The sequence below is a fragment of the Apodemus sylvaticus genome, chromosome 5, assembly GCF_947179515.1.
Source record: "Apodemus sylvaticus chromosome 5, mApoSyl1.1, whole genome shotgun sequence".
Lineage (NCBI taxonomy): Eukaryota > Metazoa > Chordata > Mammalia > Rodentia > Muridae > Apodemus > Apodemus sylvaticus.
The window spans coordinates 91,270,752-91,295,017 of NC_067476.1; the positions used below are offsets into that span (position 1 = coordinate 91,270,752).

A 24,266-nucleotide genomic window follows, 5' to 3' on the forward strand; every position below is an offset into this window, starting at 1 on the left:
TACTAATCCCTTCACACACTCTTGATCTATTCATTGCAATAAATAATTTTAAAAACAAATAATGTAAGTTTTGGCATTCTTATGTTAAACTCATTCGATTTTCTACTACATTTTCGATTTTTAGACAGCATTTCAATTATCCTAGGCTGGCCTCAAACTTGCTATGTAGCTTACAAGTGCTTTGAGTTTCTAATATAATGTGTTCACATTCTGAGTTACAGGGACTACAGGTATGAATCATCTAATCGGGTTTATGTGATGTTGGGCATTAAACTGAGGGCTTTGCATAGGTGAGGCAAACACTATAATAATTAAGCTACATTCCCATACCATCTCTAATATTCTAATCTTAAATATTAAATTAAGAATTTGTGGTGAATTATTCTATGACAAAAATAAAAACAGATTAACACATTTATATCCTAGTGGCTGATCCACAGGTGTCCATACCTGTGCAAGTGTACTTATAACTATACATGTATAGATGATCGGGGCCATCCATATTCTTAAACTTAGTTAATAGTGTATATATGTATATAAATTTCAAGCTCAGAATACTGCACACTACAGCACCAGAAAACTCTTGCATGGAGTAGATTTTACAAAGAAAAAGTTAAGGAAATGTATCTTTAATAAGTTAATAAAGGGAATATCAATCAAGATAGTGTTTTCTCAGTAATTAACAAAATGAAAAGGAGGCAATTTATGCAGAGGAGTTCTAATCCAGAAACATGGCTACTCTGATCACATCCAACGCCCTCTGTGTGCTCTGGTTGTAGTACAGACATGCTCTTATTACAAACCTTTAATCCCAAAGAAAGATATCCAATTGAGGGTCAAAGTGACAAATAAGTGAAAACTGTAACAGGATGAGTCAGAGGTAGGATATGCCCAACTCTCAAGGGAAGCTACTTAAGGGCAGCACAAAGAGACAAGGAGTCAGTAAGTTGGGAGGCAGTTGAATTGAGACAGTTGGGAGTCAGTTCAGTGAGTACAGTGCAGTGGAGTTGAGTTCATTCATAAGTTTTTGCAGTTCAGTGTGGGTCAGCAGAGGCAGTTAAAGTTAGAGAATAAGAAGGAGGCAGAAGATTATAACAAATTGCCAGAGTTTGGAACCAAGAAGAGCAATTCAGTGAGAAGCTGAGTGAAGTCAGGTTGAAATCAGTCAGCTTGGAGAGGAGTTTGAGCAAAAACAGCTGAGTTGAACCAGCCAATCAAAGTTCAATAAAGAACTAGAAAGGGGAAACCTATTCAGCAGTAAGCCTCCGAGATTACAATTACATTAGGTAAAAAAAAGTTTTTTATTACAAAATTCAACAAATCTATTGGTTTAAAGCCAGCAGCTTTGTGATTTGCAAATATCATATAACTATAAAAGAAGCTATAAATGAGATATCAGAGTGAACAAAAGAGACTGAAAATCAAAGGATCTACTTTGGGGAGGTATAATATTATAATTTAATCATCACAAATGTCAGAGGAGTTACTTACTAGTACTATTAAGTTAATATTAAGTAGTATTACTTAATAGTAATCTCTGAATAGTAGTAATCTTCTTGTAATAGGAGCTGATTACATTATCTTAATAAATAACATCAGGTCACTGAGATATGCTGACAGGAAAGACACAAGGAGGAAAAAAAGTACATATTATTGCTATGTAAATAATACTATCAAAAGCACACATTTCAACTGAAGAAATGATTATTCACAAAATGAAGTTTGGTCAATCCCAAATAAACTTAGCACACAAGATATTTCATAGCTTCAGAATTAGAAGACTCATTAACAAATCTTTCAGCTAGCAGATGGTCTATCAAAGAGTCTCTCAATGATACTATATTTACACAGAAGTAATTTAGAAAAATGCAATATTCTAGTCTTAGATATTGGTCATAGTATCATGATTAAATGCAACAGCAAGGTCAGAACCCTCAATTAATAAAAACTCTCTGTGGGTCCTTCTCAAAAAAATTATATCAAAGCACTTGTCCCTTCTGTAGCAAAAGCAACATGAACAGAGCTGCTCCTTAGCTACACCACAGAGTGTAGCTTGGGCACTGGGCAATCTCAAATATGATTGCCATCAATAGGATAAAGGAAAGAAAAGACAGAGAAGATACACATTTTGAGACATTGATAACTTACAATAGACACATGAATTTTTGTAAAAAAAAAAAAGCGTTGGTTTGAAGGTAACAGGACTAACTAGATATTATCTTAATTAATATTTACTTCATTACAGCTTTAGAAACTTAAGTTCTTCCAATTGGCACTAGAAACTACATAGATGTGAGTTACATGGTTCATTCTTTGTCTTCTACCAGTAGATAAATGTTAGTGTATATGAATATAATTTCTACAGGTTAGACATTTGTCTAGATATTTTATTCTGTTCCTATCAAATCAATTTTTAAAAACATAATGATATTTTGAATTGTAAAATTTTATTTTCAAATCACATTTAACAGAATATAGGATATACTAAACACTGAAGTCAGCATATGGACATAAGGAGTAAAACAGAACATAAACATCAATAAAAATCACCAATGGAATAACAAGAATGAGACAATTTCAGTTTATGTACCTGCTTATCTTCAATTTCTTTAACCTAAAGTAGCATCTGTAAAGCACTGAAGTTCAAGTTGAAAAGAATTAGCTTAGCAGATGATAGCTATGTTTAAAGATTTCATTTTAAACTGTTATCCTTTATCATATCACTAGTTACAGTTTACAGAGTGTAATAACTCTATGAAGGGACAATGGAAATGAAGACAATAAAAAATGGTATTATGACATGTTAATTTGTGGCAACACTGTTTGAATTTCTCAAGTTTTAAATGACACTGAAAACTGAACATAAATTTTTAGATGGTCAGTTAATTTACTGGAAGCAATACAAATATGAAAATCAAAATCCCTGGTACTATTATCAACAATAACATTGTATGTTTTTTATAATTTCATTGAGCTTTGCTTTAAATTTTAAATTATTTTTCTTTTTCAACAAATATAAACTTACAAATGTGTTCACTCAACCTTCTCTCAAGTTTATCTCATCTAAATATTTTATCATGTTTATTGTTCTTCTATCATAACATTTTAAAAACTTAATGAAGAAAATATCAAGGTCATTCAAAGAGAGCATTCCATGGAAAATTTAAGAACAGTTGTTTTTGGAGATTAGGATAAAAACTGTAATAAACATACTAAATTAAAAAGGTAAATTCAAATTATCTTTTATACAAAGTTGCCACTATATAAGCCTGACTAAGAAAAAGCCTGACTACTAGAGTAGAAGGCTGGAGATATGGTTTAGTTTCAAAGGGCTTACTGGGAGGCACAAGGCCTTGAGATTGATTACAAGTACTAGGTTGTGGGGGAAACATCCTCAATATGAGAATGAATATAGGCTCAGGTAATATGGAAAAAATGAGTGTCATCTTAAGGCATTCGTACTTTAACTCATACAGTTAATGAAGAATGCCAGAAGTCATGTTATTAAGGATATGATTAGACAGAAAATGGCAGAGAAGACAAGGAACTGTAAGCATGGGGATACCTACAGTTACAGAAATTCTTTACAATGGATCTCTTTCTTTACTGGCATAGAGAACACATTTAGTCAGAAGAAAAGTGACAAATCCTTCTTGATATCCATGTCATGAGATCACAGGTCTAGAGCATACAATTCATTACAGGACAGGATAGTATTCAAACATCTACATAACTAAGACATCTGGAGCATCACCAAGAAGCAACTTCTTTATTTCGAAAAAGGTACAATGTTATCTGAATGGACTCAAGTATATCCCAATGGGACAAGGAAAAGTCTTGTGTTGAATCATAGCAAGGGCAGTACATGTGTGACAGTGACATGCTAACATTAAATGGAGCTGAAAATCTGCTGTCACCAAGGGACCACATAGTAAAGGAAAGACAAGAAAAAAGGAAGATGCAGAATAAGTAAGGAAATTCAGTGAAGAACTTAGCAAAGGCTAAACTACTTCTAAAACCCTGACACCATGCACACACACATGAACACACACACACACACACACACACATACACACACAAAGATTTTTGTAAAAGCGATGTTGGAGACACATTATATGGTGTGACATTAGACATAAAGATACATTATATGGTGTGACATTAAACATAAAGACCTTGGTTACATCTAGGAAAATGTATATGTTTGTGTTTTAGGTTTCAATGGATACAGAAAAAAATTAAAAACTAAATTTTAAAAATGTGAAAAAAATAAAAAGATGACATTATTTTTGCATATCTAGAAAAAGTATATATTAAGCCAGGAGCTATTACAAAGAAAGTCATATTTAAACTATAGTTTTAAAATGAAGAAATTAAAGTTACAGTAGTAGTTCATTATGCAAGGAAGTCTTTCACACATTTAACACAGTCTAAATGCATAAGGTTGATGGGACTAAAAGAGGACACAGTTATACTGTAGCTTTTATATTCATTCAGTAACTCACAAGGGTAACTTTTAGTCTGATAGCCTCCACTCAGAGGAGGGATCTAGTTATATTGACCACTCTTTAACTTTCATATCTTTCTTAGTGTAGTTTTTAAACATTTAGATATGGTTTGGAAAATTTAACTACCATTATTGTAACTGTTATAATATTAAGTATATCAACATGATATTCAAGTGGATTCATAGTAGTCTATACTATCCAGGTTTATACAAAAATACACTGAGGTTCTAAAGTGGAAAAAGATCAAACAAGTCATATATCATAAAATCTCCATGCCAATAAGGAAAGCATAATTATGGGTAGTCCTGAAGTAATATTAGAATCTCAGGATACTAAATATAAGTATATATAAAGATCATAAAACTAAGACTGTGTAGACACTAAGAAGAGAATGAAGGAATATTATAAAACCGTTTCTAAGTCATCTTTGGTTCCATAAATTACATGGAAAGTAATACAGAAAAAAAATACATAGCAAGGATTCTTGCTAGAGAGAAAAGCTTGGTAGAAATAACTATGCCATCCATTAATTACTTTTAAAGTATTTATATCAGAACATAATATTAAACTCAATAGACTTAAAATTACCATGTTTGTCTTTTGGGGATTTATTTAATCTCCCAATGTAAATACATATTAGAATCTCAGCTGTGAAGCACTTGTCTAGCACATGTAACAGTTCAATTACAGGACTTAAAAAAATGGCAAGCACCAAGGTTATAAAAATAAATATCTGAAGAGCCAATTCAGATTATCCTAGTTCCTGAGCAGATAAACACACATGAAAACTTTCACTAACACTAATTTATATACAATAAATATTAGCTTTAAAATTAAAATCTTAAAGTCCTATCACTAATATTAAAATTCAAAAGGAACATATAAAACATTGATGCAGTTCTGTTATGATCATGAGTTGAAAATCATCCTTGGCTCCCTAGGCATTTGGAGGCTAACCTGGGGTACATGAGATGCTGCCTCTACAAAATTTTAATGATTATAATAATACAAGCTCATATAATGAAATGAGAGAAGTGCCACAGACCTGGGGATATATAGTACATCTGCTATCCAATGTTATCAATGAGCTCAATTGTATAACCTCATTTTGAAGTATAATGTAAATGCAACTATTCTCTTCAGTACCATCTGCATGTATTGGATTGAGTGAGCAGGTTCTAATTTAAGCAAACAAACAACAAATACAGCCTTACTAAGTTGTTACAAACTAAGTAAATAATGGAAACTTAATTTTGTTAATAGAAAGTTTAAGTTGTAGTATAATTCTACCTAATATAAAAAACCTAATATAAGGGGTGTGTGGGAGGACAGAAGGAGAGAAGGAGGCTTATGGGACTTTCGGGGAGTGGGGGGCTAGAAAAGGGGAAACCATTGGAAATGTAAATAAAAAATATATCGAATAAAAAAAAAGTATGTTTTTCTTTTGTCACAATTACTTATCCAGATGTTGACAAACATGTAAGTCAGTGGGTAATTCACCCAGCAAAGCACTGTGCAAATTAAGCTCCACAGTTAAAAATATGGCTATGTTGGGCCTAGGCTTTAGAGGAGAGAGAGAGAGAGAGAGAGAGAGAGAGAGAGAGAGAGAGAGAGAGAGAGAGAAGGCATATTCATTCCTTCACATCTCAAGGACAAAGCAAAGGTTTAAAAACAAGACTGATCTTCATAAGCTCAGATATTGTACAAATCTGAATAAGATCAAACATAGCTGATAGAGATGTGTGTGTCCTTAACAGAGTTAAGTAGAATCAATCACTCTGTTTTAACATAGCATACTGCCAAGTAGGTTGGCAATTTCAATCCCAAGAGCTGGGTAATCAAAAGACTGATAAATGTTTGAAAGGTTGGTTCTACTGTAACTCCTGAAAATAACAGCTGGTTTTCATTCATTATTTATGAAACTATAAGTTTGCTATGTTTCTAGCCACAGGATTAAAAGCTGGCTATGAAAGAAGTGTCTTCTATGTTCTAAGGCAAATGCAAAAAGACAACAACAAAAAGCAACAACAAAAGGCCACCTTTTGCCTCTTGTAAGTGATGTAAGCAGACACACATACACAGGAGAGCTCTTAAGGCAAAGTGGAAGCTGGAAGTTATTTATGAGAAGTAATCTTAAAATCACAAGTATATACAGTGCTAAATTCGTTTTGAATAACTGTTGATCAAGAAAAGAAAATAAAGCAGTAAAGAGTATGATCAACACGGGCAGATCGATAGCATTAACTCAAAAAACAGGCTACACAGTACTCTAGTGAGAACTCTTAAATGAGAGTCTGTAAATCATGGATACTGCAAATATGTATGAAATGTGGTTCAGAGAATGCTTTAGTAATGACTTTATAAGTACCTTTATAATGACAACACAGATCATTGTGACCAATTTGGGTCTTTCACTTTATTGAAGTTTCTGACAATGTGTTATTTGGACAAATCATAAAAACCGCCTTATATGGTATCTAGTAATAGGTTATAAAATGTGAAGTTTACTGCTCTAGCAAACTAATCACCACAGGGAAGCTTGCCATTGTAACTGTTTATCAGTTTTATATTTCAAATGGATCCTTATTAAATCAGATTTTACACATTTTGTCATTTACTCTCACTTGCTCCATGCCTAATCAAGGCTGATAAATTTGACCTTGATTTGATGGTAATTATCAAATAAGATCTCAAGCAATTGATATGTATAGTTCATCTTCAAAACTGTTGCTCATTCTTTTTCTATCAATTCAATATAGTACTTGAAGTTCTAGCTGGAACAATCAGATAACAAAAGGATACCAAGGGGATACAAATTGGAAAGGAAGAAAGCAAAGTATCACTATTTGCAGATGATACGATAGTATATATAAGTGACCCCTAAAATTCCACCAAAGAACTCCTATACCTGGTAAACAACTTCAGCAAAGTGGCAGAATATAAAATTAACTCAAAAAAAATTAGTAGCCTTTCTTTATACAAATGATAAACAGGCTTAGGAAGACACCTTTCACAATAGCCACAAATAATATAAAATATCTTTGTGTGACTCTTACCAAGCGTGTTAAGATCTGTACCACAAGAACTTCAAATCCCTGAAAAAAGAAATCAAAGGAGACCTCAGAAGATGGAAAGATCTCCCATGCTCATGCATTGGTAGGATTAACATAGTGAAAATGGCCATCTTACCAAAAACAGTATATACATTCAATGCAATCACCATCAAAATTCCAACACAATTCTTCACAGACATGGAAAAAACAATTCTCAACTTCATCTGGAATAACAAAATACCCAGGATAGCGAAAACAATTCTCAACAATAAAAGATCTTCTGGGGGCTGGTGAGATGGCGAGATGGCTCAGCAGTTAAGAGCACTGACTGCTCTTCTGAAATACCTGAGCTCAAATCCCGGCTACCACATGGTGACTCACAACCATCCTTAATGAGATCTGACCTCCTTTTCTGGTGTGTCTGAAGACAGCTACAGTGTACTTGATATAATAAATAAATAAACCCCCACATCCTCTCCAGCAACTGCTGTCCCCTGAGTTTTTCATGTTAGCCATTCTGACTGGTGTAAGGTGGAATCTCAGTGTTGTTTTGATTTGCATTTCCCTGATAATTAAGGATGCTGAACATTTCTTTAGGTGCTTTAGAGCCATTTGAGTTTCCTAAATTGAGAATTCTCTGTTTAGCTCTGTACCTCATTTTTTTTTTAATAGCGTTATTTCACTCTCTGGAGGGGGAAGAAGGAAGGGGAGGGGTTGGGGAATCTTAGGGGAGGAGGGATATCGGGAAAGGTTTTACCATTGGCAATGTAAATGAAGACGATATTCAATAAAAAATAAATTAAGAATAAATAAATAAATAAATAAATCTAAAAAGAAAAGGATCTTCTGGGAAATCAGCATCCCTGACCTCAAGCTGTAATACAAAGCAATAGTAATAAAAACAAAACAAAAAAAAAAAAAACAAAACAAAAACCCACATAGTATTGGTACAGAGACAGACACATTGAACAATGGAATAGATTTGAAGACTGAAAAGTAAATCTACAGACCTATAGACTTCGATCTTTGACAAAGATGACAAAAACATACTGTGGAAAAGAGAAAGCATCTTCAATGAGTGGTGCTGTCTAACTGGCAGCCTGTATGTATAAGAATGAAAGCTCAAGTGGAAGTGGATCCAGAACCTCAAAACAAAAGCAGATATACTTGATTTAATAGAAGACAAAGTGGGAAAGAGACTCAAACTCTTTGCCACAGGGAAAATTTTCTGAACAGCATTATCAATGGCTCAGGCTGAGATCAACAATTGATAAATGGTACCCCATGAAACTGAAAAGCTTCTGAAAGGCAAAAGACACTGTCAGTAGGAGAAATCTGTAAGCTACAGGTTGGGAAAAAAATCTCCATTAACCCTGGACATCCATTAACATCCAACAGAGGGCTAATGTCCAAAATATACAAAGAACTCAAGATGTTAACCTCAAAAAGCCAAATAGCTCAATCAAAATATGGAGTACAGAGCTAAAGAGAGAATTTACAACAGAAGAATTTTGAATGGCGAAGAAGCACTTAGAGAAATGTTCAACATCTTTAGTCATCAGGGAAATATAAATCAAAACAAACATGAGATTCCACATCAAACTAATAATAATGGCTAGGATCAAAAACTCAAGAGACAGCAGGTGTTTGCCAGGATATGTGCTCCACCATGATCACAGCAGCCTTATTTGTAATAGCTAGAAACTAGAAACAACCCAGATGTCCTTCAGCCAAAGAATGGATACAAAATGTGGTTCATTTACACAAGGGAACACTTACTATTCAGCTATTAAAAACAAGGACATCATGAATTGCAGGCAAGTGGATGGAACTAGAAAATATCATCCTGAGTGACTTAACTCAGATCCCAAAGGACACACATGGTATGTACTCAATGATAAGTGGATATTAGCCCAAAATACAGAATGCCTAGTATACAGCTGATAGACAGTAAGAGGTGTAAAAAGCAGAAGTGCCCAAGTGAGGAGGCTTCAATCCACTTAGTAGGAGTAAGAAAAGAATTATGGAAGGCAGTGGGGGGAGGCACCTGTGTGGGAATGGATAAGGGGAACAGGATCAGGTATGGAGGGAGAAGAAGGGAAAAGAGAATGAATAGAAATAAGCAGCCTCCAGTAGTGGGAGGGACCTTCTAGAAAGGCCCAGAGACCTGTGAGGTGAGATGCTCTAAGGGCATATTGGGGCTGACCTGGACAAAATGAAGGGATGAGGAATGGAACTGTGGGAGGGGAGACTGAAGGGAAGAAAAAATAGAATGCAAATAAATAAAATAATTAAAATAAAATAAAATTTAAAAGTAAAAAATATAAGTCAACATACACAAATGTGAAAACTGTATACAATTTAAATTAAAAAATTTGAAAAATTCTTTAGAGGCATTTCATAGCATATTTCTTCAAAAACAAGATTTGACATTGACTCTAGATATACTCCTGTGTGTATCTATTTTGCAATTAGGCTTTGATTCCTTGGGAAGTAAAAAAGGATGGCACACAGGAGAGAACACCATTAAATTAACAGACAAAAATTTCATTTTGTGGTTGAAGTTATCAGTGGCTTTGCAACAATTTTATTTGCCCCAAATTTCCAAATCGAATGTTAAAGAAAGAAATGAAAGTTAGAATTATGAACCAACACTAAATTATTTATCATTTCCTTTGAGCTTCTGAGGCATATAAAATTTCACAGTTTATAATGTTATGCATTTTTGTTTTATTATGAGCTCAAATGGTTTCTTGGAAATAAGTCAATAATAAAAAAGTTATATACCTAAATTACACTCGAATATAATGTGATAAATTCTATAACAAATTCTATATCATTTATATTTTATGATAAAATAATAAAAATTAACTAAGATAAATTATTTGATAAGAAACAAATTTATGGCCACCGTTTGCACCAGGGAGCCTGGAGACTCCACAATCTTCTGTGCATAGCCCTCCAGGAGAGAGGGATTTCCCAGCAGCACTTTCACTTCTGAGCACTGAGGTGAGATCTCTACCTTCTCTCTGGAGGGGACCTGCTAGGAGCACACAGGGCATAAGATCAGTGGGGCAGCAGGGATGGAAGTCTTCCTGCCCCCATTTGCACCAGGGAGCCAGGAAACTCCATAGCCTTCTGTGCATAGCCAACCAGGAGAGAGAGATCTCCCACCAGTGCTTTTACTTTTGAGCTCAGAGGAGTAAGGACACAAGCTTACATGTCCACAGGAGGAATAAACTCGAGCCAGAGACAAGAATATCAGCTAGCACCAGATGGCAAAAGGCAAGCACAAAAACCTTACCAACAGAAACCAAGGCCACATGGCAACATCAGAACACAGTTCTCCCACCACAGCAAGTCCTGGATAACCCAACATACCAGAAAAGCAAGAGTTGGATTTAAAATCATATCTCATGATGCTGATAGAGAGCTTCAAGAAAGACTTAAATAACTCCCTTAAAGAAATACGGGAGAACATTGGTCAACAGGTAAAAGCCCTTAAAGAAATACAGGAGATCATGGGCCAACAGGCAGAAGCCCTTGAAGAAGAAACACAAAAATCCCTTAAAGAATTACAGGAAAACGCAAACAATCAAGTAAAGTAACTGAACAAAACTTTCCAGGATCTAAAAGAGGAAGTAGAAACAATAAAGAAATCACAAAGTGAGACATCTCTGGAGATAGAAAACCTTGGAAAGAAGTCAGGAGTCATAGATGAAAGCATCAACAACAGAATATAAGAGATAGAAAAAAGAACCTCAGGTGTTGAAGATACCATAGAACACATTGATTCAACAGTCAAACAAAATGCAAAGTGCATCAAGCTAGTAACCCAAAACATCCAGGAACTCCAGGACACAATAAGAAGACCAATCTTAAGGATTATAGGTATAGAGGAGATCAAGGATTTACATCTTAAAGGCCCAGAAAATATCTTCAACAAAATTGTAGAAGAAGGAATCCGACGGGCCCCTGCTGGAGCCTTCAGGTATGTGCTTTGGGATCTGGACACCCTGGGCCTCAGCACTCTGTCTCCAGGAGGTGCTGGAGACCTGGTGTGCACCTGAGGCAGACTGGGGGCGCACAGCTTGCTCCAGTGGCACGGAGCTTGGGTTCCAGTCCTGAGGCCTCTGGCTGGAGCCCTCGGATCTCTCTGCTTCCGGATCCAGATCAGCCTGGGCTGCAACTCCACATCTCCAGATCCTGCAAGAGGCAAGAGGGGCTTCCGGGAGGCAGACTGGGAGGAGTCAGTGTGCTCTGGTGAATCCAACAGGCCCCTGCTGGGGCATTTGTCTGCTTCAGGATCTGAACAGCCTGGGCCACAGCACTCAGTCTCCAGGAAGTGCAGGAGACCTGGTGTGCACCAGAGGCAGACTGGGAGCCCACAGCTTGCTCCCTTGGCACTGAGATTAGGTTCTAGTCCTGAGGCCTCTGGCTGGAGCCCTCAGATCTCTCTGCTTCAGGATCCAGATCAGCCTGGGCAGCAACCCCACATCTCCAGGTCCTGCAGGAGGCAAGAGGGGCTTCCGGAGGCCGACTGGGAGGAGTCAGTGTGCTCTGGTGAATCCAGCGGGCAACTGCAGGAGCCTTCAGGGGTCTGCTTCGGGATCTGAACAGCCTGGGCAACAGTACCCTGTCTCCAGGCAGTGCAGGAGGTAAGCTGTGCACCAGAGGCCACCTGGGAAGAGGCAGCTTGCACTAGCGAGTCCAGCATTGATAAGACTAACACCAGTGAGAACTAGATGGCAAAAGGCAAACCCAGGAATGTCACTAACAGAAATCAGGGCAATATGGCAACATCTGAACCCAATTCTCCTTTAACAGCATGTCCTGGATACCCCATCACACCAGTAAAACAAGATTTGGATTTAAAATCACTGGTCATGATGCTGGTACAGGAACACATGAAGGACATACTTAAAGAAATTCAGGAGAAAATGGATCAAAAGTTAGAAGCCCTTGCAAGGGAAACACAAAAATCATTGAAAGAAATTCAGGAGAATACAAAAGCCAATATGGAGGAAACCCAAAAAACACTTAAAGAAATACATGAGATCTTTGGTCAACAGGCCGAAGTCATGAAAGAGGAAACACAAAAATCTCTTAAAGAATTACAGGAAAGCACAAACAAGCAAGTGAAGGAGCTAAGCAAAACCATCCAGGATCTAAAATCAGAAGTAGAAACAACTAAGAAAACTCAAAGGGAGACAACTTTGGAGATAGAAAGCCTTGGGAAGAAATCAGGGGACAGAGATGCAAATATCAACAACAGAATAAAAGAGATAGAAGAAAGAATCTCAGATGCTGAAGATACCATAGAAACCATGGACTCAACAGTTAAAGAAAATGCAAAATGCAAAAAGCTTGTAACCCAAAATATCCAGGAAATCCAGGACACAATGAGAAGACCAAACCTAAGGATTATAGGCATAGATGAGAGTGAAGATTTACAACTTAAAAGGCCAGCAAATATCTTCAATAAAATTATGGAAGAAAACTTCCCTAACCTAAAGAGAGAGATGCCCATGAATATACAAGAAGCCTACAGAACTCCAAACAGACTGGACCAGAACAGAAATACCTCTCGTCACATAATAATCAAAACACCAAATGTACTAAACAAAGAAAGAATATTAAAGGCAGTAAGAGAAAAAGGCCAAGTAACATATAAAGGAAGACCTATCAGAATCACAGCAGACTTTTCACCTGAGACTATGAAGGCTAGAAGATCCTGGGCAGGTCTCATGCAGACTCTAAGAGAACACAAATGCCAGCCAAAACTACTATACCCAGCAAAACTCTCAATCACCATAGATGGAGAAACTAAGATATTCCATGACAAAACCAAGTTTACCCAGTATCTATCCACAAACCCAGTCCTACAAAAGACAATAGGAGGAAAACACCAATACAAAGAGGGAAACTTCACCCTGGAAAAAGCAAGATAGTAACCTTTCATCAAACCCAAAAGAAGTTAAGCAATCAAATTAAAAAAAATAACATCAAAAATGACAGGAAGCAACAATCACTATTCCTTAACATCTCTTAACATCAATGGACTCAATGCCCCAATAAAAAGTCATAGACTAACTGACTGGATACGTAAACAGGACCCTACATTTTGCTGCATACAGGAAACACACCTCAGGGTCAAAGACAAACACTATCTTAGAGTAAAAGGCTGGAAGACAATTTTACAAGCAAATAGGCTCAGGAAACAAGCTGGAGTAGCCATTTTAATATCAGATGAAATTGACTTTCAACCCAAAGTCATCAAAAGAGACTCTGAGGGAGACACTTCTTGCTGGTCAAAGGAAACATACAACAAGAAGAATTCTCAATCCTGAACATCTATGCTCCAAATGCAAGGGCACCCTCTTTCGTAAAAGAAACTTTATTAAAACTCAAAGCATACATTGCACCTAACACAATAATTGTGGGTGACTTCAACACTGCACTTTCCCCAATGGACAGATCAGGAAAACAGAAACTAAACAAGGAGATAATGAAACTAATTGAGGCTTTGGACCAATTAGATTTAACAGATATATATAGAACATTCTATCCTAAGGCAAAAGAATATGCCTTTTTCTCAGCAGTTCATGGTACCTTCTCCAAAACAGACCATATAATTGGTCACAAGACAGACCTCAACAAATATAAGAAGATCGAACTAATCCCATGCCTCCTATCAGATCACTATGGAGTAAAAGTGGTCTTTAATAGCAACAAAAACAACAGAAAACCTACATATACATGGAAACTGAACAATATTCTACTCAATGATACCTTGGTCAAGGAAGAAATAAAGAAAGAAATTAAAGACTTTTTAGAACATAATGAAAATGAAGACACAACATACCAAATCTATGGGACACAATGAAAGCAGTGCTAAGAGGAAAACTCATAGCCCTGAGTGCCTCCAAAAACAAAATTGAGAGAGCATACACTAACAGCTTAATGACACACCTGAAAGCCCTGGAACAAAAAGAAGCTATTTCACCCAGGAGGAGTAGAAGGCAGGAAATCATCAAACTCAGGGCTGAAATCAATCAAGTAGAAACAAAGAGAACCATACAAAGAATCAACAAAACCAGGAGCTGGTTCTTTGAGAAAATCAACAAGATAGATAAACCCTTAGCCAGACTAACCAAAGGGCATACAGACAGTATCCAGATTAACAAACTTAGAAATGAAAAAGGAGATATAACAACAGAAACTGAGGAAATTCAAAAAATCATTAGATCCTACTACAAAAGCCTATACTCAACACAACTGGAGAATCTGGAGGAAATGGACCGTTTCCTAGACAGATATCCAACACCAAAACTAAATCAGGATCAAATAGATCAATTAAACAGTCCCATAACACCTGAAGAAATAAAAAGCGTCATAGAAAGTCTCCCAACCAAAAAAGCACAGGACCAGTTGGCTTCAGTGCAGAGTTCTATCAGACCTTCATAGAAGACCTAACACCAATACACTTCAAACTATTCCACAAAATAGAAACAGAAGGAACTCTATCCAACTCGTTCTATGAAGCCACAATTACGCTGATACCAAAACCACACAAAGATCCAACAAAGAAAGAGAACTTCAGGCCAATTTCTCTTATGAATATCGATGCAGAAATTCTTAATAAAATTCTTGCCAACCGAATTCAAGAACACATCAAAACGATCATCCACCATGATCAAGTAGGCTTTATCCCAGGGATGCAGGGATGGTTCAATATAAGAAAATCCATCAATGCTATCCACTACATAAACAAACTCAAAGAAAAAAACCATATGATCATCTCAGTAGATGCAGAAAAAGCATTTGACAAAATCCAGCATCCTTTTATGCTAAAAGTGCTGGAAAGAACAGGAATTCAAGGCCCATACCTAAACATCATTAAAGCAATATACAGGAAACCAGTAGCCAACATCAAACTAAATGGAGAGAAACTTGAAGCAATCCCACTAAAATTAGCGACTAGAAAAGGCTGTCCTCTCTCTCCATATCTTTTCAATATAGTACTTTAAGTTATAGCTGGAGCAATTAGACAACATAAGGAGGTCAAGGGGATACAAATTGGAAAGGAAGAAATCAAATTATCACTATTTGCAGAAAACATGATAGTCTACTTAAGTGACCCAAAAACCTCTCCACCAGAGAACTCCTACAGCTGATAAACAATTTCAGCAAAGTGGCTGGTTAGAAAATCTACTCAAGCAAATCAGTAGCCCTCATATACTCAAAGGATAAGCAGGCTGAGAAAGAAGTTAGGGAAATGACACCCTTCAATATAGCCACATACAGTATAAAGTATCTTGGTGTGACTCTATCCAAACAAGTGAAAGGCCTATATGACAAGAACTTCAGATCTCTGAAGAAGGAAATCGAAGAAGACCTCAGAAAATGGAAAAATCTTCCATGCTCGTGTATTGGCAGGATTAATATAGTGAAAATGGCCATCTTGCCAAAAGCATTCTACAGATTAAATGCAATCCCCATCAAAATCTCAACTCAGTTCTTCATAGAGCTAGAAAGAGCAATTCTCAAATTCATCTAGAATAACAAAAAACCCAGGATAGCTAAAACTATTCTCAACAGTAAAAGAACTTCTGGGGGAATCAGTATCCCAGACCTCAAACATTACTACAGAGCAATAGTGATAAGAGCTGCTTTTTCAAATCACAAAAAAGGTTTATAAATTTTTATCAACATATGGCAAGCACATTGGAGGGAGTTAAAGAAATGTAGTGATAAATGTCATGATTCTGACTCATTTTCTAGGTGTGTTTGTATATATACACAGAGAGATGATCATGTATTGAGGAGATTGGGACCACCACCATTCTTCTTCATCACTTTCTATCTTATGACATGACAGGATCTCTTCCTGAAATTGACTCTCTGGGACTGCCTAGACTGATGACCATAGAGCGCTGGCAATAGGCCTGTATCTCTCCAAACCTGTTATAGGTTTACAGGTCCCAGAAAACATGCACATTTTATGTGAGGGCCGGGCATCCAAGTCAGGTCATTAATTGCCCTCAGCATCCACTTTACTGACTGAACCACTCCCGCCATTTCAAGAATCCAACACTCAACATAGTAGATTTGAGTCTGGTTTGGTTTGAGTTGACTTACCAAGAAGCATCTTAACTTACGAAGGGTTTGTTTTAGCTCACAGTCTGAAGCTGCAGTCTGTCACAGTGGGGAGACATGGCAGCAAGAGCTTGAGGTATTCATGAAACAAAAAATGATAAATCCCTCTGCTCTGTTTGATTTCTCCTTAATCAGTTTAGGACCCCAGCCAATTTGTGGTTCTACCCTCACTAAGGTTGAATATTCCCACTTCACTTAACCTAATGTAGATAATACCTCACTGGCCTACCCAGAAATTTCCTCAGTGATTTGAAATCCTATCAAGTTGACAGTCATAATTTGCCATCACAGAGTCTTAAGTCCTTGCAAACTGAGGAAGGAAGGCAAGAGTAATTGAAGTTACTTGTTTCATAAATTTTTACCCAAATGAAAGTAATTTGGCTTAGAGACTCCCCAGTTTGGTTCTGTTTTCTTTTCATGTGCCTGTCCAAACATTTTATTAAGACTAATCTTTACTAATAGTATGTTTGATTGTTTAGGATTAGGCTAGTACGTCTAATCATATAGGTAAATGCATTCACTATTCTTAGGCCAGAATTCTGTAATGGAAATTTATTATTAACACTTTTCATTATAGTATGTATAAACACAGTATTTCCCTCACCATATTCTGCTATAAGAATACACAAGAACTATTTAAGTAATTTGGTGCTATTTAAAACTTATTTTATTTCTGGTTTAGGAGGTTATTCACAAAGTTGTAATGAGAATTATTAATCCATGTAATTATTTTACTGTGATTAATTACTTAAAATGATATTTATAGTTTTAGGACATTGCGAATTACCCTTTGGGAGACATGTTGCAGTTTAACATTTCATTAGCAGTATTATATATGCTCATTCCCTACAATGACAGTATAATACTTCTGTTCAAGAATACTTTATTTCCATTTTAATTTGCATTCCCTGATTATATGTGTGTGTGTGTGCAAGGTGAACATTTAATCATCAATCTAATATTTATTCTCATCTAAAAATTCAGGCGTCAATTCTTTTGTTATTTTTGGACAAAAATTTAATATTATCTATATGAATACTTTCAAATAATATCCATTGCAAATAACGTGCCCCAATTAAAGCACTATGTACAAACCTTTGGGTGTGTTTGCTCTATTAGTTATTGCTCTTATGAGCCATAACCTGCCTTTAATTTATTTTAAGATACTGGTTTGCAATGACTTTTATACTAAGGTAGACATTCTTTTAAACTATATTGATATTTGTTTATTTTCTTCTTTACTTTAAATAAAAATTGGACAGTGAAAGAAGAGCACACATATGAGGTGGGAATGGAATATAATGCGAAACGAGAATTTGTCTCTCTCCCTCTCTTCCTCCTTCCCTCTCTCACCCCACCCTCTCTCTCTCTCTCTCTCTCTCTCTCTCTCTCTCTCTGTATGTGTGTGTGTGTCTTGCTCTCTCTCTCTCTCCTCTCTCTCTCTCTGTCTGTTTCTAAATACATTCTTAATTTTACTTCTATGTATATTTTTCAGGGCTGACCATTTGTTATTTTTTAACCAACTGGTATGTTCTTTCTTATAGAAAATTAGTTTTTCTGCTCTCAATGTTCCTTAGTTGCCTATAGTTCTTCATTTTTTATCTTTATTTTTGATATTTTATTATTAAAAAATAGAGAGAGAAAAGGAGATAGAGAAGGGGAAAGTGAGAAAGCGGATAACATTTGAAATGTAAATAAATAAAACAAACGATAATTTTTTTTTAAAAAAAAAAAGACATATCTGGCTAAATTTGAAAGTCATAAACTACATCACAGTGTCAACTGACCGACTACATACATGACTTCAGTCAGCATATTCTATGGTATGTGGACTTCCAGCTCCGGGTCTTCTGCACTCGTTCTGTGTCATTACTGAGACGAACAGTTCTGTGTTTCTTCATTATAACCTCCCAGTGAAAGAATCATGACATTCTGACAGTAAATACTTCCTCATGTATCAAGAATTATACACAGCTCAGCACTTTTTAAATGTGTTTCAGCTTCATAATAACAAATCACAATATATGAATATGAATGATAAACTAGCAGATATATTCTGAAAGCTCCAAATGTAATTAATATTCACGTTTAAAGACCTACATAGATGAAATTTTTGAAGTTGGTATTTTCTTATAAATTTCAAGGCCTAAGTTCATATTTAATTTTGCTGAATTTCATCCTACTATTTTTAAAGCAAAAAGTGTTGGCTTAGTTTTTCACAAAACAAACAAAAACAATTCTCCTGAGGGTAAAATATAATTTACAAATTGTATTAACTTTACAATCCTTTTAACAAAAGAATGCATATGGGTTCAGTTGGAGTTGATTTGCTTGAGAAGGTGTCTACTTGCATGGGCAAAGGCCAGGCTCACAGATAACTGGAAGGGAACAATGATGAAATCGATGATGACAGCACCTCACTGAGGTTTACCTAAGATTAGAATGTTGCATGTATACTCTCAGCATATAAGTTGCATGTACACACTCAGCACGATCGATTCTATGGAAATTTAAATAGAAAATTATCTAACAAGCTATTAAACATGTAGAAATCTGTTTAATTATGTATGCTCTCTCTACTGCCACAGTTCTATAAAAACCATATCCTATATTAAAAAGGATCTATAAAAGGTTAGATAAGACAGGATAACAGTATGTGAAGAGACTCAGGCCCGAAAAATTTAGAACAGATTTCAGTGGCAATGACAGCTATGCTGCTGTGCAGAGAAGTTCTAGGAACAGGTGCAGGAAGATGGGTTCATGGGAAAGCAGCCATGAAGCCTGACAGCATTCTGGGAATAAAAGAATAATATTTGGAATTTATACCAAACTTTTTTCCCTGGAGCATTTAACACACATCAACTATTAATCATCAAACACCCACATGAATATTTCTTTGCTCATTATCACAAGCAAAAATGATGAGTCGTTGCTTCTTTGACTACATAGTTCAAACCATGCTTTGTCTTCATTTTTACACTCAACTTTTCTGCAATTTCTGAATTTTCACCTAAAACTAATGATTAAAGCATTCCTTTTGGTGTTTTCAACAAGCTTCATCGTGAGATTTCTGATTTCTGAGATTTCCTTCAAGAATAACATCAGAATTTATTAAAATAATGTTAAGCCAACAGTGGTAGTGCACGCCTTTAATCCCAGCCCTTGGCAGGCAGGATTTCTGAGTGGATTTCTGAGTTTGAGGCCAGCCTGGTCTACAGAGTGAGTTCCAGATCAGCCAGGGCTGTCAGAGAAACCCTGTCTCAAAAAAAAAAAAAAAATCGCATAAAAAAAAAAATATGAGCCTGTAAGTAAGCCAGAAAACAGTATTTCTCCAAGCTTTTTGGCTTTGAGTTTCTGCCTTTTGTTTTTGCCCTGACTTCCCTCAGTGATAAACTGTAACTTGAAAGTGTAAGCAAGATAAATCCTTTCATCACCAAATTTACTTCTGGTCAAGCTATTTTATCTTATCCACAGAATGTGTCTAAAACAATCTTAATAGTAATTTTGTTGGATTATCATTGAAGTAAAAATATAGAAGTTTGAAAAAAAGAATGTCAATGGCACATTTGCCAGATGCTCAAAATCTAAGAGCAAATTCTAGTTCAAATGTTAATAGAAAAACAGAATATAGGAGCTTTCTAGAGCCCCAGTGGTCCTTATTGATTAACCTTTTTACATAACTCCCTGATCAGTGAATCTGGTGGCTTCCTCTACAGGGATGTGGAAGCTGCAATAGCAACAGCCATATAACCCTGACACCAGGCCTTCCCAACTCTGAGCACCAATCAAACTCCTGCACAGCATCACTCTTTCTCACCGACACCCGCAAAACAAAAGATCTTAGCAGTTAATTATGAACTATGGGAAATTCATGTGTTAGTTATTTATAAAGTGGAGATGCTGATTTTAAAGGAATTTTACACTAAATGTGTACAAAAACTTATGTCATTCCTTAGTTGACTGTACTTCTTGGTGTAGTGTTTAGGTAATCTAAAAACATACACTTAAGAAACATATGCTATCATTCGATATGTGAATTTTTTTCCTTGGGTATTCCAAGCTTCTGGGCTAATATCAACTTATCAGTGAGTGCATACCATGTGTAATCTGTTGTGATTGAGTTACCTCACTCAGGATGACATGCTCCAATTCCACCCACTTGCCTAAGAATTTCATGAATTCATTGTTTTCAATAGCAGAGTAGTATTCCATAGTGTAAATATACCACATTTTCTATATCCATTCCTCCATTGACAGACATCTGGGTTCTTTCCAGCTTCTGGCTATTATAAATAGGGCTTCTATGAACATAGTGGAGCATGTGTCCTTATTACATGCTGGAGAATCCTCTGGGTATATGCCCAGGAGTAGTATAATGGGGTTCTCCGGTAGTATCATGCCATTTTTCTGAAGAACCACAGACTGATTTCCACAGTGGTAGTACCAGCTTGCAATCTCATCAGCAGGGAGGAGTGTTCCTCCTTCTCCACATCCATGCCAGCACCTGTTTTCTCCTGAGTTTTTGATCTTAGTCGTTCTGACTGGTGTGAGGTGAAATCTCAGGGTTGTTTTGTTTTGTTTTTTTGTGTGTGTGTTTTTGTTTTTGTTTTTTTGAGACAGGGTTTCTCTGTGTATCACGGGCTGTCCTAGAACTCTCTCTGTAGACCAGGCTGGCCTCAAACTAAGAAATCCGCCTGCCTCTGCTTCCCAGAGTGCTGGGATTACAGGCATGTGCCACCACTGTCTGGCTCAGAGTTGTTTTGATTTACAATTCACATATCAAATGATGCCCAAGAAGAATGAAGGAGAAGCCCCTGGTCCTGGAAAGGCTCAATGCAAAAGTGTAGGGGAATACCAGGACAGAGAAGCAGAAAGGGGTTGATTGGGGAACAGGGAGAGGGAAGAGGGCTTATGGGACTTTCAGAGAGGGGGGCGATTCAGGAAAGGGGAAATCATTAGAAATGTAAATAAAGAATATATCAAATTTAAAAAAAGAAACATATGGCCTGATTAGAGTACATATATATTTTTAGAAATATATATGAATATACATAAACCTTCATCTATACATGTACATATATGCATGTAAGAAATTTGAAACAGGCCATGGATTTTAAAAAAAGAGCAAAGAGAAGCATAAGAAAGATTTTTAACAAGAAAGAGGAAAGGGCAATAATCTAAAAAATGTAAAAGAAGTAATTAGAATATACATGAACATTGGGTGTGTGCACTGAGCATGAAGTATAACACTGCTGCTAATGTCTGCTTGGATCACTGGAACCCGATTTCTTTGCAGAATTATCTTACTGCTTAAATGATTTCTCCTTTCTCAATGTCCATCAACTCCATCTTATCATGCATTTTTGAGACCTAAAATTCTCCTTGAGTCCACCTGTCACATTGCCTATCACAGTGCCAAGCCAGCGCACAGCAGCAGCCTCAAGCTCTCACCCCACACTCCTGTCAAGAAGTAATAAATCAGAAATACAAGGAATATTTTCTACTCCATTAGTATACCATACTATGTCCCAACCTAGTTAATTGCCATAATAATGACCCTAAAATAAGGCAAAATTTTGTACCACTTCATCTATAATTTGTTTGCTCATGGTTTCCTTTCGGTGGCTACAGTTATTTTCCTTTCGCCTACCTGTGACTGGTTACTACTTTACTATAGTATTTTGTATTCTAGTTCTGATTCCCTAATTGCTTCTAGGAAATTATGATTATTTTCTTAAGTATTTACATTTCAAAGACTCATTTTACATAGTCTTGCTAAGGTTTGAGCATCATAGAATATACTGTGGTATGTACCTGTTTCATCCTGCCATATAAAATACATTGCATCTTGTTATATGTACCTATGTCTTGTGTGTGTGTGTGTGTGTGTGTGTGTGTGTGTGCCTGTGTATGTGTATGCATTTTTCTGTGGCTCTTAGCATTTTTGCAGACCTGATGAAAGAACCTGTGATGTATAGCTTTTGTCCTCCAGCTTTTAACTGGCCATTATCCCTAGATATTCACTCATCTACTTCTACTTCTTTTTAGTTTGCATGCTCTGAAAATGGTCTTTGGTGACTAGCTTCTTTTTTTTTGTTTGTTTTTGTTTTTTGTTTTTTTGGGGTTTTGGGGGGGGTTTATTTATTTATTTTTTTTTTTTTTGGATTTGATTTTTTTTGAGACAGGGTTTCTCTGTATAGCCCTGTCTGTTCTGGAACTCCCTCTATAGACCAGGCTGGCCTTGAACTCAGAAATCCACCTGCCTCTGCCTCCCAGAGTGCTGGGATTACAGGCATGCGCCACCACCGCCCGGCCTGACTGGCTTCTTCTAGTTAACACAATGATGTCAGGGTTCATCTGTGCCAAGACAAGTACCCAGCCATGATGTCTGTGGTGCAGTAATGATCTATTGTTTTATTCTATCACATCTTCACCAATTTATCAGTTGATGAATCAGTTGATGAATTTCCACCTGTTGATAATTATGATTAATATGGCTATAATCATCAATGTGCTATAATTTTGCCTTGTTGCTCTATCTTCCTTTTCCTTGGAGATATTCCTGGGAGAATTGCTGTAAAATGTGATAGAAAACTCCATGTTAACAGGCTCTTTTCCAAGGTAGCCAGCCACACCATGTGCATCTGTAGCAGTAGGGTATAGAAGCAGCAATTTCTCATTAACAATAGTATAACCCTGCTGGTGTAAATAGGAACTAAATTGGAAGTTTTGATATTTATCTCTGTAATGGATATACATATTTTGATGTGATATTACATGAATATAACTTCTTTAATCAAGTCAGCTTAGTTGGAATAAGCATGGCCTTTCCATGATGGATTTCTCTGAGCTACACAAAATGTTTGGTAATAATAAAAATCATAATATTTTAATGTTAGAAGAAACATAAATCATGTAGTTCATTCTCGTTCTCTGTTTCATTTACTAAAAGAAGAGGACAAAATTTGGAAACTCAAAATAGAAAATGAAGAAACTAGTCCTATTCTTATTAGGGAGAAAAGCATCCTCCAGACCCTAATTAATGGGGAATATTTACACACTAAAGTACCAAATTAGAGACAAACCTCAAGAAAATTAAGAAATTGGTCAACAAGTGGACAGAGTGGTTTATCCTAAAAAATGCGACATTCGTACTGAAAACAACTAGAAATCTACCTCACTGTTATGCTGCTTTCATTTTATAAAATTATTTTACTTTTACTTTTGTGTATGTATGTGGCGGTGTGCACATGACTGCAAGTGCCTTCAGAGCCAGAGGCATTGAATATTCTTAGAGCTGGTGTTACAGGAAATTCTGAGTACCCAATGTCAGTTCTGGGAACTAAACCGAAATCCTCTGCAAGCCCAAGAAGGCACACTCTTTTTTCTTTTAGGTTTGTTTTTTTAACATTTTCTCACTATGTTATCAGGGTTGTATTCAAATTTATAAATGCTGAGAATAAAGGCATAAATAACTACATTTGTATATATGACCACATTTATTTCATTTACTTCTTTATTCACTCAATATGCCAACTGTAGCCCTCTT

At 36.2% G+C, this 24,266-nt stretch overlaps 1 protein-coding gene across 5 annotated transcripts in view; it reads right to left on the minus strand.

The window, feature by feature from the left end:
* Positions 1-24,266, minus strand: part of Mettl15 (methyltransferase like 15) — a 193,184-nt gene that overhangs the window by 103,568 nt on the left and 65,350 nt on the right. For 4 of the 5 annotated variants that reach the window (XM_052183152.1, XM_052183147.1, XM_052183150.1 and 1 more), the window contains exon 3: positions 7,562-7,600. The exons of the other annotated variant lie outside the window; for it this stretch is intronic. In XM_052183152.1, the coding sequence (XP_052039112.1) occupies positions 7,562-7,600 (39 nt within the window). The remainder of the gene's footprint in view (positions 1-7,561; positions 7,601-24,266) is intronic. 5 annotated transcript variants of the gene reach the window in all.